The sequence below is a fragment of the Mesocricetus auratus genome, unplaced genomic scaffold (genome assembly GCF_017639785.1).
Source record: "Mesocricetus auratus isolate SY011 unplaced genomic scaffold, BCM_Maur_2.0 Super-Scaffold_100010, whole genome shotgun sequence".
Lineage (NCBI taxonomy): Eukaryota > Metazoa > Chordata > Mammalia > Rodentia > Cricetidae > Mesocricetus > Mesocricetus auratus.
Window position 1 is genome coordinate 51,884,921 of NW_024429194.1, and position 19,654 is coordinate 51,904,574.

Genomic DNA, 19,654 nt, shown 5'->3' on the forward strand with positions numbered 1-19,654 from the left:
TAGGGTGAGGAAGAAAGGGAAGGTGCCTTTGGTTATTAAAATATCCAAGATTTTAAACAAAGTAATAAATTTAATATGAAATTTCTTCATTTCTCAAAATTTATTGCTTACTCATTTTTGAAAAATATTCAATGGATTGATCCAAATGGAATTGGAGACACAGAGGAAGGCTCCAGCTGGCTGATGTAAGGTAGCTCTTGTTTCTGTCAGTAGTTATTTATCTTTCCTCACACAGAATCATAGCAACTCTCCTTATTATTCCTCTGACAGCAGGTTAAGTGTAACATAGATTGAGCAGAGAGATACTTTTAGGTGGCCATAGTACTGTTGGAAATTTGTCTTCAAATGAACACAGTCACCTCCCCTCAAGTGTCTGGTTTTAGCACAGTGAGTAATTTTTATCATATCTGGTCTGTAGAAACAGTACACCTTCTAACAGTTTTAAGTAACAAAAGAACTTCGTTTTCTCAATAAATTCACAAGAAAAGAGAACAAGAAATCTGTTTTTGATGTCTTTACTCTTTTGTTAATGTGCAACAAGAACAGAGTAGTATTAAGAAGTCAGAAATAACACAGTAGCTATAGAGGATGTTTATATTTGCAAATTTCAACAATTATCTTCTCTAGGCTCCCCCAAATTAGCATATTTGTTAATCAAATTAATTAAGAAGCTTTTCAAAATAAAAGCGTTGTTTTAAATAAATATATTCTTTCATAACCATAGAACATTTAGTTCTGTTGGTGGCAATGAATGAACATTACATTTAAGAAGTTTATGAAGACATTAGGGTAAAATTATCTAGATATGATTATAAACATACCCTAATTAGCCATTTTCTTCTTTATGTGTTTTACTGTATGTGTTAAAATTATCCCATATATGCTAATTAGTTAGTTCTCAACTCATCATAAAGATGCTATCTTACTTACAGGATTTGTGTCAGCACAACATGATATGTATGATATTGTTTAAACAATGTCTTTAAATTTAAATTTAGTACCCTACACTAAATCCAGTCCTTACTAATGACTTGTATCTGTCCTTTCTGGTAATAGAAAATGAGTGCCACACTCCTGCTTCAGAAGAATGAGGTCTCCTGCAAACCTTGACATTTCACAACTGAGTTACTGTCATAGCAACGGACATTTGATGTGTTTCAGAATACCGCCTGGTGGCTGCAAATTCATCGTGGTCACCTTTGCTACTGAAGCCACTTGCTCAGTAAACATCTACAGAAACTAAATCCTAAACTTGATCTTATTTAATAAATATTTTAAAGACTTTGCTAAATGAAGATTTGAATTTGTGTATCTTTCCAGAATGCTTATTTGAAAATTTTTTATTCACTTTCATTTCTACTGTAATTTTAAAATCTATATTTAAAATCTACAAAACACCTCTGCTTTGATAAATTTGGCTTTCTTCAATAATAGGCTGTGCTAAGCAAGAGCTTCAAATTAAATCACAAAGACAGAAAGGTGAAACTAACCATAGCAATGGGTTACAAATGAGTGCTCATTAGAATTTCAGATTATCAGCTATCCCCAAATGATCATAGAGATAAAAGAATAACTTAGGAAAACCGATAATGTGACAGAATATATTTTAACAGGATCTCTCTCTCCCTCTCCCCCCCCTTCTCTCTCTCTCTCTCTCTCTCTCTCTCTCTCTCTCTCTCTTTATCTCTCTCTCTCTCTCTCTCTCTCTCTCTCACACACACACACACACACACACACACACACGTGTGCACATGCGCACAGGCAGCCACACGTAGATATATACTCACTGCTCAGAGTTTAAAACACTGCTACTAAATGTTTTAACTTACATAAATTAACTACAGGAAAATACTGACACTGTGAAAATACATGTTTATGTACAACACCCCAGAGAGGGCATCATCTCTGTGAACATCTGAAGAATGTAAAAACAGAAGAAGAAGACAAGAACGAGAAACCAGAGTCCTTCTGAGGGCATGCGCACTGCCTCGGTCACAGCTTCCCGTTCTCCTCACTGCTTTCCTTCTCCTCTATTGCTTCCAGGCTGCGCTTGCCCTTGGCCTCGGCACCGCTGCCAGGGCCTTTGCTCAGTCCACAGGACAAACAGGCCAGCTGGATCTGCTTCATGTTCTCTATCGCTTCGTTCTTGGCATTCTTCAGAAGGTCTCCTTGGCCCTACAAACAGGTAGAAACATCAAAGAAGGTGGTTATGGACCAGGCCCATGAGCAACATTGCTGTTTCCTGAGAGAAGCTGACAAAGGATGAACCAGATCCAGACCTATGCGCTCGTTTTTCCAGGAACATACCCAAAGTTCTTTCCAGGCATGATTGGAGGACTTGCTCTTCGGTTCTAGAACTTCAAACCTAGCCTCCCCAGCTCACTGCATGCTTGTCTGCGGCTGCTCCTGTAGGGGGAACCTCGTGTGATCCCCCTGAGGGCACTTGAACCTTCCATACCATGGTCTGAGACTTTGCTCATTGTTACGGTTCTTGCCCACCAGACAAAGATTTCTAGATTCTGAAGAAGATGAGGAAAGGTGTTCTTCCATAAAACTGGAAATTAAACTGGCTTGTCAGATTAAACAGCGCACCTCAAAGCCTCTGGTGATGGAAAGGGTACAGCCCCGCGCCTGCTGTGCTGGTTTTAATGTATTGGGCTATCTGCGCAAATTCCTGTTGGGGTGTTGTTACCTATCCACAGTCTGCCTGCACTTCAGCATAAAAGGACGATGTTCCGGTCCAGTTAATAGACAGGCAGTTCTCAAGGCTCCACACATTCACCAAAATAAACAGCACAAAAGGATGAATGGTTGCATGCTGGCTGTCATTTGCATCAATGTATCAGAAAAAAAAAAAAAAAACTCCTACTAGTTTTATTTGTTTAAGTGCACACACTGATACTGGCTCAGGGCCTGAAGGACTACAGATGTGTGCGGAAGTGAAAATATATTCCTGTGGTGCATTGACAAAAGAGGAAGTAACTTCCCCCCTTCCCAATCTCGCGGCAGTGTGGGCGAGTGTGTCCCTGAAATAAGGGATGATGTGGGAGAATGTGGGGGCTATAGTGACTACGGAAGCATTCTATAAAGCACAGGCTCACTCAGAGAGGGGACAATAGCCTATGAGACAAAGTATTCCATGTGAAATGCAACCTTTAATTTCTATGAATGCCATTTCCTTAAAGTACGTATAGACTACCTGCAAAAAAAAAAAAAAGCCTTAATATGCTGATTTCCTCAGAATTTCTAAAATCAGTAGCCACTTCTAACCTGTTGTAGTGGCAGCTAAGTCAACCTCTTGTGGTAAGGACTGGCTGCGTTGCCTTCTGTTTGTACTAAAATGGGCTGTGTTCAGTCACCCCAGCCACGGCCCAGGGTCTTGGAGGCTGTATAGGTGAAGCCTTCTTGTGAGGCGAATGAGTCTCAGCATGGTGAGGTCCCACTGCTGACACAAGGTCACAGTTACCTAAAGGCAGTGGTGTCTGAAGTCTTGACTTCCCCCTAGGCCAATGTTACTTCCCACACACCATGAGATTAAGATTCCCCAAAGACAATAAGCAGAGACTGCAGGCCAAGCCTGTCAGTCAGAGATATGTTTCCTGAGGGAAAAATATTCACAGCATCCCTGAAACTGGATGATTCTCTTGACAGAATAACAGATGAAGCCCTCCTGCCCCAGGCCCTGAATACTGAGGCACTTATAACCTGTAAAATGCAATTATTAAGTAAAGATGATAGAATGCATGAAGGGCCTACTCTGTGCAGGTAATACGCTACTCTGAACACATTCACTCTGTTGCCACAACACCCAGGTGACAGGTATTTTCATTAACCTCGGTTTACCTATTATAAAACAGAGACCCAGAGTGACCACCAGAGTCACATAGCTGCTCAGTGGTGGGTTTGTAGTTTGTTCAAGGGTCTGTGACCTTCACCACTTCAACATACAGCCTCTTTCAGGAGCAAACAATGCACTCTTCCATTTACACAATCAGACAGTGAAGCCGCCTTTCGTTGTTACCCATGCAATAACAGACAGAGAAGAAAATGACCACCCACATGACACTGACTGACAGGATCTAGAGATGGGATGTGGGGCCAGGGATACAGGATACAGCAACAACACCGTGGCAGGGACAAAAGTCAGAGTGCCTCCCACCAGGGGCACCGAGGGCCACTTTCTCATCTGTGAAGATAATCAGAATGGCCCTCCTGGCAGGTCTAAGATTGAAGAACACAGGGTGAAAATCTATTTATGATTTAATGATCACAAATAAACTGCTATAAAATGATCTGGAAAGCAGTTAAGTTTTTCTATTACCACCATAATAACTCACAACTATCTTGTAATAGAAACTCAGGGATCATGTTTAAAATACATCTGCCAAGAGTCTGTTTTGAAAGGATGTGCATTTTTTTAAAAATGGCAAACTCCTTTACAAACAAGCTCTATTAGTGATGTGACTGCACATATGATCATTTTCAGAGTTTTACTTGTAAATCTTTAGGCTCAGTTTTGAAATGATCATCAAACATTTTTAGAGCAAACTGGCATGTTTTGTAGTTGTAAGAGAAAATGACACGTGAAGCTATCAATCTTGGTTGTATGAATGCATAACACAATCTCACGCCTTTTCCTACAGCAGGTTATGGAGTGCATTTTAATCGGCCCACAGTTACTGCATCAGCTCTGAGAAGTGGCATCCAAGCCTAAGGGCCAGACTGTGCCAGTTCTGGGGAACAGAAGTCAGTCTCTGTAGAGAACAATGGCCAATGGGAAAACAGTTTGTACCAGTGTACAAGAACACAGCTACATCATCTCCCGATAACCCAGGTGATGACACGCACTGGCAGAAGAAAACAAACAAACACAAGTTAGATTACTAACTAATGAGGAAGAAAAACAAGCAGCTATGAGAGCTCACATAGAAGGGTTGGGTTTAATTGTTTAAAGAAGCAAGGATTAGGGTTTTCTTTCTGTTCTGTCATTCAAGAAACCACACACTGTCTTTTCTCCTTTGGACCTTCCTCTTTAAGACACTGGAACCAGAAGAGAAATTCAGTGTCTTATTCTAGAAAATTGTACAGAGGTAATGTGTATTACTAAGGACCCCGCCTGCTATCTTGGCATGTCTCTTTAATGACTTTTCCCGTTTTGTGTTCAGTAATTTTCCCTGACCAGCTGGCCACCCATCTTTCCACTCTGTCACAAACACCAGCCAGCTCACACCAGATCTCCTTCCCTCCAACATCTCTGTCCTTGGAGCATCTCCTTCCAACTGCATCAGGCAAGACACTTATACAGCGTGTACTTAAGGCACATCCAAAAAGGCACTCAAAAGAATGTTTTGATGCTGTTCTCTTCAAACAGGGGTCTTGGAGGAAGAAGAGAGAGTGAAGCCTATAGAATTTTATTTTCTTAGTGGCATATAAATTGAAATTCTGCTTGTACACTAAAATTATCTGGGGTTGCCATGGCATATAATGCAAAATTAATGCACAATTTGACCACAGAACCCTCAACTTGAAAGAAATGTCAAGCTGCCACTCCTTTTCTGTCAGAAAGCCTGTGGGAATTCACAGCTCAGAGGGGAAATGAAGACACTTTAGCCCAAAGGAACATAAGGGGATCATACACCACTCATCCTCCGTGGTTATTTGGCATCTGAATAAAAGGTTGCATATCAATTCCAACATATTGAGAAAGTAACATTTGGAAACATGGACAATCACAATAGATCATTTTAAGAGTTGAAGCTAAAAACTAATGACAGCTAATGCAGATCTAAAACCAAAAATTAAACATTCATTGCCAAATACCTTTAACTATATTCATTGCAATTAAAGTACACTGCCTAGAAATAAGGAAATTATCCAACAGAATTTGTACTGTAAACATGGCTACTGTATCACAGTGGTACCACTTTGATTAAGTCTAATAAGTTAGTTCTTGTGCTGTCTTCCCGTTCTTTCATACACTAATGCCTCATAAGCTTGGGATTCACAAACTGATTAGTGTCAATAAAATACTATCAGTACATTAAGTAGTAGCCAATATAACTTGAAAACTGAGCACACTGAGCATGAAATGATGTGTCATTATCTCAAGATACTACATGCATGAAGGATACCAGAATCCTAAGTACAAATCATTAACTAGTCTACGTTTTATAATCTATCAGAAGATATTTGGGATTTTTGTTTTTCCTACTTCTCTTACCAAAAAGCACAATCTCCTCCAATGTTTGAGAATAGTTTTGGATGCGATCTGGCAGGGTCACTATCAGGAGGCATCCATGGCTCGTTCATATGCACCTTTCTCATGAACCACACCTCCCTTGTGATATTAGCTCATGGGAGCAAAGAAGATAGAGTGTCCAGTGCTTTTTTCACATGTGAAGGAAGGTGTGGGCTCTCCCAGAGTGTATCACAAATATTTAAACAGCTAATGGGAAGTCTGGGAAAGAAAAGACCCCTACATGTATACAGCCACAGAGAGAAACACTGCAACTTGTCTCTAAGCTGTGTGAGTGTCTCTAAGTATACACTCAATTGCAGGTAGATGCCCCTCAACTGAAGAGTGGATAGAGAAAATGTGGTACATTTACACAATGGAGTACTACTCAGTGGAAAAAAAAAACAATGGAATCTTGGAATTTGCAGGCAAATGGATGGCACTAGAAGAAACTATCCTGAGTGAGGTAACCCAGTCACAAAAAGACAAACATGGTATGTACTCACTCATATATGGATTTTAGACATGCATCAGGGAAGTACCAGTCTGCAATTCCACTGACAGAGAGTCTGGGAAACAGGAAAGAACCTAAGAGAGATGTGTATGGTACCCCAGAGAAAAGGAATGAGGCAAGATCTCCTGAACAGATTGGAAACAAGGTGGAGAGGGGAGGGTGACAGGGAGTGGGAGCTGGGAAGAAGAGAGGGGGAGAAGAGGAGGAGAAAGTAGGTCATGGGGGAGCAGGAAGGTTGAGTTGGGGGAAGAATAAGCAGAGAACAGGATGAGAAATACCATAATAGAGGGAGTCATAGGTTTGAGAGAGATCTGGCACTAGTGAGACCTCTAGCCATCTACAAGGATGACACCAACTGGCAAACTAAGTAATAGAGGAGAGACTACCTTAAATGCCCATTCCTGATAATTAACTTGATGACTACCTTATATGCCAACCTAGAACCTTCATCCAGTGACTGATGGAAGCAGAGACAAACACCCACAGCTAAGCACTGAAAAGAACCCCTGGAACCCAGTGACAGAGAGGGAGGAGTGATTAACAAATTGGCAAAGAATGGGCTGGTGAGACCAGCAGAGACAGCTGACCTGAACAAGGGGAAGGTCTTGGACCCCAGACCGACAGCTGGGAGGCCAGCATGGGACTGATCCAGACCCCCTGAATGTGGGTGTCAGTGAAGAGGCCTTGGCAACCTATGGGGCCCTGGGCAGTAGATCAGTGTTTATCCCTGGCATACAAATGGACTTCGTGTGTCCATAACAAAAAGAGGGATGCTCTCTCAGCCTGGACTCTTGGGGATGGGCCTGGACCCTGCTCTGAGTGAAATGACAGACTCTAGATATCCCCCATGTGGAAGGAAGTAGGGATAGGGTGGGAGGCTTGGGGAATGGTGGGGGGTGGGAGGAAGGGAGGGAGAGGGAGCTGGGATTGACATGTAAAGCAAGCTCTTTTCTAAAAAAATGTAATGAAAAAAATTAAGAGATGTCAGGTATCAAGAGAGGGCTTAGTGGTTAAGAGTATTTGTTGCTCTGGCAGAAGACCTGGGTTCAAATCCTAGAATCCACAGACAGCTAAGAATCATTTCTAACTCCAGCTCCAGGATATCCAACACCCTCTTCTACCTTCTACATGCACTGATACACAAGGTACACAGACATATGTGCAGGTAAAACACTCCAAACATAAATACAAATAAATCTTAGAAAAAGATGCCATCATGAAGTCTAACAGAACAGTTCCAAAGAACTCATCAAAGAATTCAATCCTGATGGACATCAGCTAAAAACCTGGAAGGATGCTATTGATGTGAAGACTCACTATTTAATTCTCAGATGTGATTCATCCTTGCAGTAGCAATGAGCCCAATTTATGTCCCCCAATGAGCGCTGATCACCAAAGATGGCAGCTAACACAACTTGAGAAGAGCCAGAACTCCAGGAATGGGGAAACTTGGAACTTGAAGACATTTGGGCAGTGAAACACAGGATTCAGGGAGGATTGGGAATAAGATGTTCCCAATAATAAAACACAGGATTTCAATACTTTTTATCCTGGAAAACACATATACTGTTTTTAAGTTGTACCTGCACTAATGTGGATCCCCTTAGATACCCAGAGTATGTCACCTCCCCCTGCCAGCCGATTATCTTGTCATGTCAAGGATATAGAATTGTGTAACACACAGAAGGGTTGCTTACTCCTGAAATAAACATTTTTAAATGGCTTTTTCTTTTAAAACAGAGGAGAAAGTAAAGATGAACCTGAATAGTCTGTCAGCAAAAGAAGTCAATGGCAAACATCGTTTTCTGTGACAGGACGATTAGCATTTTGTAGATTCCCTGCCATGGGCTCCTTCAAGGCTGCAGCATTTGAAAGGCCATCTGTCTGCCATGGGCAATGATTGCAAACCTAATCCACTTACAGAAAATGTCAACAAAATTGCTTCAACACCAGTGAGCTGAATAATAGAAAACCTTGAGCTAAACTTGAAAAATATGTCTCTGAAAGTCATATGAATTTTGGTTCCTCTGAGGATCCATGTCCTGAGAATCCTTGCTACAGTTATGACAAAGGAACCATTCGACATGATGACTCCCTGCTCCCAAGTCTGTCCCCTCTTGATTATGCTTTGCCTCTTTGTTAACAGGACAAAGAAAATACAGAAGATTGACATTCACCTCTACCGTGGTGCTAAAGTAATTAATCTCATTTCAAATAAAACTTGGACAAACAAGCATTATTTAAAAATTCTAATATCTCAAATGATCTTCCACTGCAACGTGTATATATATATTTCAAGGTCATATATAGTGACCTTGAAATCTAAGTTCATACAACCCTTAGAGTTTCCATATGACATCACAAAAAGAACTGGAGAAACCACCACTAGCAACTCAGACCATCTTCATCTCCAAAGGCTCACTTATACCAACTTGAAAGATGTAGGATGCTCCAAAGGCAAGAACAAACAAAAGCTGGGAAGGTCTTTACTAATATTAGCAGATTATATTTTAGTATCACCATTTCTGATTTCAAGGTCTAATTGAGAGCTATAGCAATAAAAACTGCATGGCACTGACATAAAAACAGACAGGGGATCAATGGAATCAAATAGAAGACCCAGACATAAATACACACACCTATGGACACCTGATTTTAGACGAAAAAAAGCCAAAGTCATACAATGGAAAAAAGAAAGCACCTTCAATAAATTGGGCTGGCATAACTGGATGCCTGCATGTAGAAAAATATAAGTAGATTCATATCTATTGCCCTGCACAAAACTCAAGTTCAAGTGGATCAAAGACCTCAACATAAATCTAGATGCTCTGAACCTGATGGAAGAGAAAGTGGGAGATAAACTTGAGCCCATTTGTACAGGAGACAACTTCCTGAACAGAACACCAATAGTGCAGACACTAAGACCAACACTTAATAAATGGAACCTCCTGAAACTGAAAAGTTTCTGTAAGGCAAAGGACACCATCAATAGGACAAAATGGCAGTCTATAGACTAGGAAAAGATCTTCACCAGTCCCATATCTGACAAAGGGCTGATTTTCATATTATTTAAAGAATTCAAGAACACTAGACATCAACAAACCAAATAATCCAATTTTAAAATGGGGTACAAATATAAACAGATAATTCTCAATGGAAGAATCTCAAATGGTTGAGAAACACTTAAGTAATTGTTTAACATCCTTAGCCATCAGGGAAGTGCAAATCAAAATGACTCTGAGATTCTGCCTTACACCTGTCAGAATGGCTACAATCAAAAGCACAAGCAACAGCCCATGCTTGAGAGTATATGAAGCATGGAGAACACTCCTCCATTGATGGTGGGAATGAGAACTTGTACAGCCACTATAGAAATCAGTGTGGCACTTTCTCAGAAAACTGGGAATCAACTTACCGCAAGACACAACTATACCACTCATGAGCATATACCCAAAGGATGTCCAATCATATTACAAGGATACTTGCTAAGCTATGTTCATATACCAGATTTATTTGTAATAGCTAGAACCTGGAAACAATCTAGATGACCCTCAACTGAAGAATGGGTAAAGAAAACATGGTACATTTATACAATGCAATATTACTCAACTGTTAAAAACAATGTTATCAGGAAATTTGGAGGGAAATGGATGAGAAAGACAAACATGGTATGTACATGGATATTAGATGAAAAGCAATGGATAACTATGCTACAATCCACAAGCCCAGAGAGACTAGGAAATAAAGAAGGTTCATGGGAGGGTATGCCCAGATCTCCCTGGGAAGGGGAAATAGATGAGATTTTGTGAGTGGATTGAGGGAGGGTGGAGATGGGAACATGAATGATCAAATTGAGGGAGGGGGAGAGTTCTGGAAGAGACGACTGGAAATGGGGGGAGGCATTTTGTGGTTTGGCAGAAACCTGGCATAAGGGAATCCCCCATGGATCTACAAGGATAACCCCAGCTAACATTACTAGCAATAGGGGATAGGTAACTGGCCATCTCCTATGACCATACAAGACTTCAAGTGGAGGGAGTGGAAAATCAACTCAGTCATTTAACCTTTGACCTACAGTCTGTCATGCCTATGGGATGTGCTGGGGTAAGGATGGTTAGAGATTGAGGGAGCAGCCAACCAATGACTGGTCTAGCCTAAAACATATGCCAGTAGAGTAAGCCTACTTATGACATTGTCTGGAGTACCAGGATCCACATGCTGGATGACCCAGAGACCTAGGATAGAACCAAACATGACTGGAGGGGGAAAATGTCAGTGTAAGGATGCCTGATGATATTCTATTATACACGTAGTTGACACCTAGTTTCATCCAACAACTAATAGAAATAGGCCCATGCCTAAAGCCAAACATTAGGCTAAGCTCAGGGAATCCTGCTGAAGAGAGGGATAATGGATTGTGGAGCAAGAAGGGTCAAGGACACCACAAGAAAACTCACAATATCAACCAACCCTGACTCATAGAGGCTCACAGAGATTGAACCAACAACCAGGAAGCATGTATGGGACTGACCTAGGCCCTCTGTATATATGTTACAGTCATGTAACTTGGTCCTCTTGTGGAACTCCTAACCATGGGAATGGGAGCTGTCTCCAACTCTTTTACTGGCATTTGGCATACTACTCCTCATACTAGGTAGCCTGTCCCAGCCTTAATACATTGGAGATGCTTAGTCTTACCACATAGCTTTCAATAGAAAATGAGTTTTTGTGGCATCTGGTTTCTTGTTCTACAACTCTAAAGACTCCTTTCATGCCACTTTCCAGTCAACGTTGGCATCCTAAAGCCCTTGTAGCACTATTGTGTCTTATCTAGACATGTCCTTTCAGCAAGGAAGGATTTTCATTCTTTAGTCTCCACAACTGATGTTTAAGTACACTGAATGACAGAACTTATAGCCCTAACCTATCCCCAGAGCTGGTAGATACTCATCCTTGCTGGCCTGAGTCTCAGTTTTGTATAAGTTGGAGGGAACATTTACCAGGAGGACTTATCTGAGGGAGCACTGCAGTATACTCTCCACCAAATGGATGAGGCCAGGGCAGTTCCAGGTGAGTGTTCTGCTTCTTCCTAATGATCAAACTGAGTGGATGGCTATCCATGCCTGGATGAAGGCCATATTATGAAGGTTTATTCTGCTGTCTCAAATCTACCAGTCACATCTGTAACTGTTAATGGCTTTCAACCCTACATAAGTGGAAGTCCAGTAACTTTGCTTTCCAGTTACTCATTCAAGGTCATGCTTTCTTGATAATTCATCTACTCCTGCATATGTTTATACCACTCTACATCTCTCTATATGGACACAATACTTTTACTAATTAATGCTGATTAGTAGATCTCTAGCAGTCATTCAGTGTTCACATCTGCTCTACAGCATATTCTGAATTGGCCAGAGTTTCCAGTAACAACTTTCATGCTGTTATTTTTTAACCCAGAGCCCAAATCAAAGTTCACATTTCACTAACACCTTTGCAGAGAATGTCTTTATCCTTTTGGACCTGGCAAAAGTAGAAGTGACAGACACTGTCATGGGAAACAGCAAGGTCACAGCTGAGCACCAGCTCTGAGGAGACTTCCCCATGCTCACTCCTGCTGACTTTATAGAATTCCACCAATAACTCGTGTGAGTGTGCGCACGCACGCGCGCACATGCGCGCACGCGTAAATATTTCTTCCAAATATCAAATACCATCATTCTTTCCTTTTTATTTTTAAATCCACTTTACAAAAATACATGTCTTGTGGGGAGGGGGGAACCACCCTACATTCACAAAACCTACTCAGTTTTGTATGGTGCCAATGCCTCCCTGATCCTTCTTTATATCTGGGCCTGGGATTTTTTCCCAGAATAGATGACTGTGAAATGAAGTTTGCAGCGCGCAGTGGGAAGGAATGCTCCCTTTGACTCTTAAATATGACAGTGGTTGATATTCCTTAGAACTTAGATATTTGGACCAAGAAGACAAAAGATAAGAGGAACTTTCCATTACTCCTGTGGGAAAACCAGGAACTCTATCTGACAAGGCTTGATAATTTTTCTGTAGCCAAGGATCAATAATAAAAAGCAATCCATGATTCCTCTTCCTCCACCTCTCCAGCATGCTCCTGAGCACCAATGCTAAGGATGTTAAAAATCATGCAATTTTATATTTACCTAAAACCACACATAAAATACATAAGTGTATGTATGTATGTATATATAGTTTAAATATATATGCAAATATATATATATATGCAGTTTAAATATGGCTGCCTAAACAAGACCCAAACAATTCCGACACCAGTTAACATCCAGTGTAGGATGTCCCACCCCTAGATACCTGGATCTGTATGTAAAACTAATAACTAAAGAATAAAAGGCCATGAGTGTGAAAGGAGTGGGGTGGTTAATGTGGGAGACATGGAGGGAAGGGGGAAAATTAAGTAATTCTATTTTAATTAAATAGAGATAAGAGAGCAACACAAACTGACCTTGAGCTGGGATGGAATTATACTCCATCAGCAGAGCCTCTCTGAACACATTCACAGGTGGCCAAATCAGTAACTGGCCAGTGACCTATGAGATGGCTACATACCAGGCAAGAATTAGAAAAACCAAATCTGATTAACCCTTTCAGAGACAGGAAGTAGAAGTTCCAAGAGGCACAGCCAGTTGTCAAGTGACTGAAGTACACAATGCTAAAGCATGGAGCTGAGCCCTCTCAAGGTCAGAGGCCCAGAGAGAACTCCAGTGCTTCTCCCCCCAGGAGACAGAAAGAGCAGAGAAGTCTTTGTTCTCCACCCACTGCCATGGTGTCTTCCTAAAGAAGCCAAGGACTCTGCTCCTATTACTCAGGAAAAGTGTTTTAGGAGGGAAGGGGCAAGCCTGTTGTCTTCTTCTCACACCCTTTGCCTAGCCAATAATAAAGGTAAAATAAGCTTTTAACTATGTGTCTGTCACATTGTAAGCCTTCTTAGGCATCTTGGAGAGAAAACCAACATTCTGAACAGGATGGAAAGAATGGAGCAGTGCTTGATGGCAGCTCTGGGAAGAACAATTAATACTTTCTGAATTGGCTAAGTGACCTTAGGAATGCCCTTTCCTGGAAAACATGGGGTTTGAAGCTTCAGTTTATTAATTAGAGCTTGGTTTAAATGTGCTGTGTTAAAATTCACTTAATTGTGTGAAACAGGAAAGACTACTGGACAGAGAAGGAGATAAGGAAGCAATTAAGTGGGAACACACAGCAAGGACACCTGATTGAATGTGGAAGGCTGGGAGGATGGAGATGAGATGCCAGTGAAGGCATCCCGACTGCATGGCATGTGACAACTGTAGCTCAAGAGAGGAGAGTGGAGGACAGAGTGGGCTTCTCAGGATTATAAATACAAGACAGGTGTGAGGTCACACACATCCACGGTGAAACTGACAACCAACAAGCTCAATGCATTCTCTTGTCTTCCCAGGGCTGGCATCACAGGTGCCCACCTCCAGGCCTGGCTTTTTACAGATTCTCATGCATTTTCCTGGCTGAGCCACCTCCCCAGTGCCAATCCACACTATTGAGGCATGGAGGACAGCATGATCTCATTCCCATGGCCCAGAAGGACAGGAACAGAGTCCATGTAGCTAGAGCAGAGCCTGGAAATAAATGATGAAAGGAACTGGGAAGAAAGGGAAGGAGAAGGCAGGCCACAGACTCATACTGAGGAACTCTGGGAACTGTAGAGAGGGCTGGAAGAGGCGGAAGCTGTAAGGTGGTCATGGCCACTTTTATATCTAGAAAAGTTGCCCCATCTGCTATGCAATAAAAGTAGTAGTAGCATGTAAGAAAGAGGAGAATTAACAAACACGTGGCAAAGAAAGGCAACCATGATATTGGGGGCCTAAGAAAAGAGATGGCTCTTAAAGTGATGACCAGGAGACTGGTCCAGCAGAACCTGGACCAGAAAAAGATCTCCATCCCAGGATCCCAGTGTCCTGCCTGGGATCATTCAGGGTCCATTATTTCACTCAGGTGGGGATCTCACTAGGGCAGGTGGGAGACAGGCTGGCGTGGCTGTCTGTGGAGTCTATTGGGTAGTGTTAAGTATGCAGGAGTGAGTAGGGAATATTCAAAGATAAGTAGAGACCTCAGCCCCAGAGGCATGTGAGCTGACAGGACAGAGAGGGATGAAAACCATTGCTACAGAAGTTGTTGTCCAGAGAGAACAAAGAGGGGAGCAAGAACCTAGCTCCAATCCAGAGAAACACTGGCATTTAGCAGGAGGAAAGAGTGATGGAGACATGCAAAGGCTTCTGGGAGAAGAGCCAGAGATGCAGTAAGGAGGCAGGAGCAGTGTGCAGAACTAGACTCAAGTAAGAGAAAAGCTGACAAGCCTTCATGGTATTTCACAATGAGGATCTGGTGACCTTGAAGACAATGGTTTAATGGAGTGTCATGGGAGGAGACAGAAGAAAGTCGGCTAAGAATGAGTGGGAGGTAAGGAGGTGGATACAGCATGTATAAACAACTTTGTTCAGTTTGGACTTGGCTGGGGATGGAGAGGAACAGTGCTGGAGGGACCAAATTCGTTTCTAAGAGCTCTTTATATGTATAAGAAATACAAATATAAATTCAGTTAAGCTGAACAATGAATAACTAAACAATGAACTGTGAGAGGAAAAAGGCAAACTATGAAACGGAATAGACAAGCCTTGACTTGAGCGTTGTTTCTCAAGCTTGACATATCCCAGCATCCTAACGCTTGTTTCTTCATATTTCAGAGGCCCATATTTGTATGAAATGGGAACTCTATTCGAGACATGAAAATATAAGTCACATTAATTTGGGAACACATAAATCTATACAAAGTTAAAAGTAAAGGAAGAGCTTTCCAATGCTCCATGAATGTCTGGCGCCATACAATGCAAAATTCTCACATCATCCAGCAGGGGGCACCCCTGCTTTGGGCTTGAGTAGAGAGGAGGCATCTGTCCACACATCATTTATGTTTCAGGGGTGAAAATCATCCTTGTGAAGCCATTTGGTTCATTCTGCTTCAATGTAGAGCAGCAAGTAAATTCTGATAGCTTTCAAAGTCATCAAACACACTGACATGTCACCAACCTGTATAAGTCAATATTGCCCTTCTAAGTGAACATGCTGTTCACAGATTTCAGGTGAAAAATAGTCTTAGAGAATCCTGAAAGTGTCCTGCATCTTCAAAGACCTACTTATTTCCCACAATGATGCAACACACACACACACACACACACTTTTTTCAGTACTAGTTAAAACCAGTTTTCATCTGCCAGTTAGCTCAGGAAATGGTTACATATTTTTTTTAACTTATTAATAGTGAAAAATGAAGGTTAGCAACTCAAGTTTGCAAGCCAAGAGAGAGAACAAGACCAATAGAGATGCCAAGGACCTTGTCAAGAACAACAATATGTTTGATCTCTTACTCGCCTATCATTCCTTGCTTTCTGAAAACTTACAATCATGGGTACAGTTCATTTTTGAGGACATGCCTGGAAGTGAGCTTATAGACTGTGGAGAAGTTGTTAGAAGGAGGCAAAGAAAAAAGGTGTGAACAGAGACATGGGCAGGAGTCAAAACAGCTACCTGCAGAGCTGCAAAGGTACAGCCACAGCTGGTACTACAGCGAAAAGGAAAACTACCAGGAGAAAAAAGTAAGCATGCCACTAAGTGAAATTTCCTATTTAGCAAGAGGCAACAGCCTTTCTAGAAATAAATTTAAGGCATTATGCACACCTTCTAACATAGGATTCTATACCTGTGTTATGTGAAGCTGTGTGCATTCCTAGGAAAATGCATTTATGAACACTGATATAGCATCCTAAACAGTCTTTAATGGGATCCCTTGAGCCATTTGACTCTAACTTTCCACAGTCACTTACTCAGACAGACAGACTGACACCTGCCAGAGGACATCTCAATACTAGGAAGCAATCAGTGGATCCCGGAAACATCTCAGCTCCCTTCAAGGGTGACCTTGAAATGCATAGAAAAAAAACAGCCCCTACTTCCACAACACAGGACTTTTCATAATACACAGCTGCGGAGTATATCTTTTAATAAATGGGTGTTAACTTCAAGGACATTAAGCCATCACAGCCTATTTCCCCATTCCACACCACATTCTGCTTTCTTTTTGTTTTTGTGTTTGTTTTTGGTTTGTCCTTCTTGTGCTTGGAAAAGATGCAGATTGGCCCATACTGTATCACATTCAATGCTTTACAATAAAGGTCTGCACACGGCTCCTGGTCTGTGCATATATAGGACACTCATTTCGTGGACTCAGGAAAGAATTCCTCAGGGGGGAACAAATTCCTTAAACACATACAAGGAACAAACACAGAATGAAGAAAATAACAGCTCACTATTCAGAATACTAAAAGAAAAGGAACTCTGTCTCAATTTTAAGATAAACCTCACTCAACATTATGAAGGCCAGACGAAGATGAGATCCATACTGGGACCTCTGACAGAAGCCTGTCATTTAGGTAGGTATGACCATCTCCACTCTAAAGAATTAACAGTTCTGGCTTCACTCATTGTGCATTACAATTCTCGTGTGACGCAACAGACAAGGCAGTGTTCTCAATGAAAATCATGTGTGGCCACTGAGCACTCACAATGCCACTCATACCATTGAGGAACAGAGCGAGAATTTCAATTAATTGTAATTATGCACTGCACATTTTAATAGGCACTCACGGTTGGCATTTCTATGGGACAGTATAGAGAGGGTTGGTGCCAACCTCCAGCAATATTGTGAAGGAAGCAACCTTAGTTTCACTCCGGTCTCTTTTGTGCCAGCAACTGCCACTGCTACAGCCCAATAGGCAATCATGCTGTGCTCAGATAACCTGCCTCTCCCACATGAACATAGGTCCGTGAGTGCAGCAGCTGCCTATGTCACAGCTGCGATGGTTGTGTCCCAGCAGTGAGCACAGGGTTTGTCCAAAGCAAGGCTTCACAGCCTTTGTTGAGTGAAGGAATAAAGTGCACACTTAATGCATCTTCCATTTAGCCTAGTGTTTTGCAGGACTACTGCACCTACCTCCACTCTCCAACTTTTCAGTTCCTACCTAGAATGCCTGGCACATTCAAAACTTAGCCTATCTGTTTATAACTGCTATGCCTCCCCTTGCCCATTACTTAGGCATTTTGTAGGATAATCTTTTGAAGAAAACTGTTAGGGACTGACCACCATGCTAGCTGGCAATATCAACACTGGGTGAAGTAATTAATAATGGGTTTACCTTGGAGGACACAGGAGCCATCAGTGTAACAACAGGAATATGAGCACATGGGCTCATCCTAATGACTCCACTGTCCTGTCTGCTCCCGCTGAAAGCAAGTCATAAGACCAAAGCACCCCTTTTCATATAAAGCATTAGAGTTAAATTACAGTTTTATCCAAAGATCAAGATAAAATGATCAGGTTTTAATTTTTGTCCTGATGGTTTTAGACACAAAAATTAATCCTGTCCTTGACCTTTCTCCTCCTGGATTACCATCTTACTATGCAAATGTTGCCATAGCAAAGGACCACTGATGGAGTGGCTTAGACAGCACCAGACCATTATCCCACAATTTGAAGGCTTGGAGCCTCACATCAAGATGCCTGAGCCTCTCCCCTTAGCCTACAAATGTTACCTTCCTGGTTTTTCCTCACACAGTCTTTCCTCTATAAGGCAGTATTCCAGGGGTTGGTGTGTCCAGATCTCTCCTTAGAAGGACACACTATATTTGGGGGACCATTTATGACCTCAGGGAAACTTAATGACCACTCTAAGCATCATACTTCCAAAACCAGTTACAGTCTGAGGTACTCGGGATTAGGACTACAACATATGAGGGCATGGGTGACATCATCAGTCTATAACATCCCTCCATCTCTTCTGGTCAAACACTAACTTACTATCTACACTCAGCCACACTAGACTCCTCTGTGTCTAAAGCATGACTGCCAACTTGACTGTGAAGAGCAAACCCTGCCTGCCCCTCTGAACACGTGTGCTTATTCTCTGCATTTGGATGCCTGTGAATCGAGGAGCCCCATCTGATCACACAGTGTAGCTTTCCACTGGAAAAACTGGTCCACTTTTCCACACACTAGGTTAGAAATGGCCAGGTACCAGGTGGGGAACCCTTTCAGGCTACAATCAAGGATCCCAGGTCTAGACTGCTTGGGTCTCAATCCTGGCCCAACCTTCACAACTGGATGAAAATGATGATGATATTGAGATCACAGGGTTATTCTCCAAGTGTAGGAGAAAAGAAGCAGGGAGGACGGCCCATTTGGAGTCTAAGTGAACTCTAGGAAAGAGTTACCAGCTGTAAGCATCCTCATCTATATTCATGCACGCTGTATATTGAGATCTCTGGATACATACATAAAGACTAACAGTGATGAAAATGTTGGTAATTCACAAGGGGCAGGGGGAATTCAAAGAGAAAAGTCACCCAAACACTCAAAAAGATTATGTGAAAGCCTCTGAAGTTCACTTGTATGATTAATATTGGGCCCTTACTATAAAAAGTCAAAAACCTGAAAAGAATCACAATCCTCTTCTGAGCAACCAATGACAACAGCTCCTAATGTCTCAGGCCACTGGGCAATTCTTTTTATTCTTCTATAGGTTTATATCCACATAAGTCAATTCAACAAACACATCATGAAGACAATCCTTATTCTTTGTTTGTAATATGAAAACTTCAATATGAACATTAGAATTATAAAAAAGCACTAAGGTCAGTAAGAAAATCCTTATAAGGTACAGTCTGCTTACCCGAGTACTCTGCATACACCAGGGAAAGTGGGTACAGGGAGACAAAGAACCCACTGCTGAGGAAAGCTGTGTGGCCATCAGCAGCCATCCCAGAAACAG

The 19,654-nt window shown here is 41.7% G+C and overlaps 1 protein-coding gene across 1 annotated transcript in view; it reads right to left on the reverse strand.

The window, feature by feature from the left end:
* Positions 1-499: 499 nt before the first annotated feature.
* Positions 500-19,654, reverse strand: part of Plcl1 (phospholipase C like 1 (inactive)) — a 305,153-nt gene continuing 285,998 nt past the window's right edge. Inside the window, exon 6 of the mRNA XM_005080904.4 lies at positions 500-2,175. Coding sequence (XP_005080961.1) covers positions 1,993-2,175 — 183 coding nt within the window. The 3' untranslated portion in view covers positions 500-1,992. The remainder of the gene's footprint in view (positions 2,176-19,654) is intronic.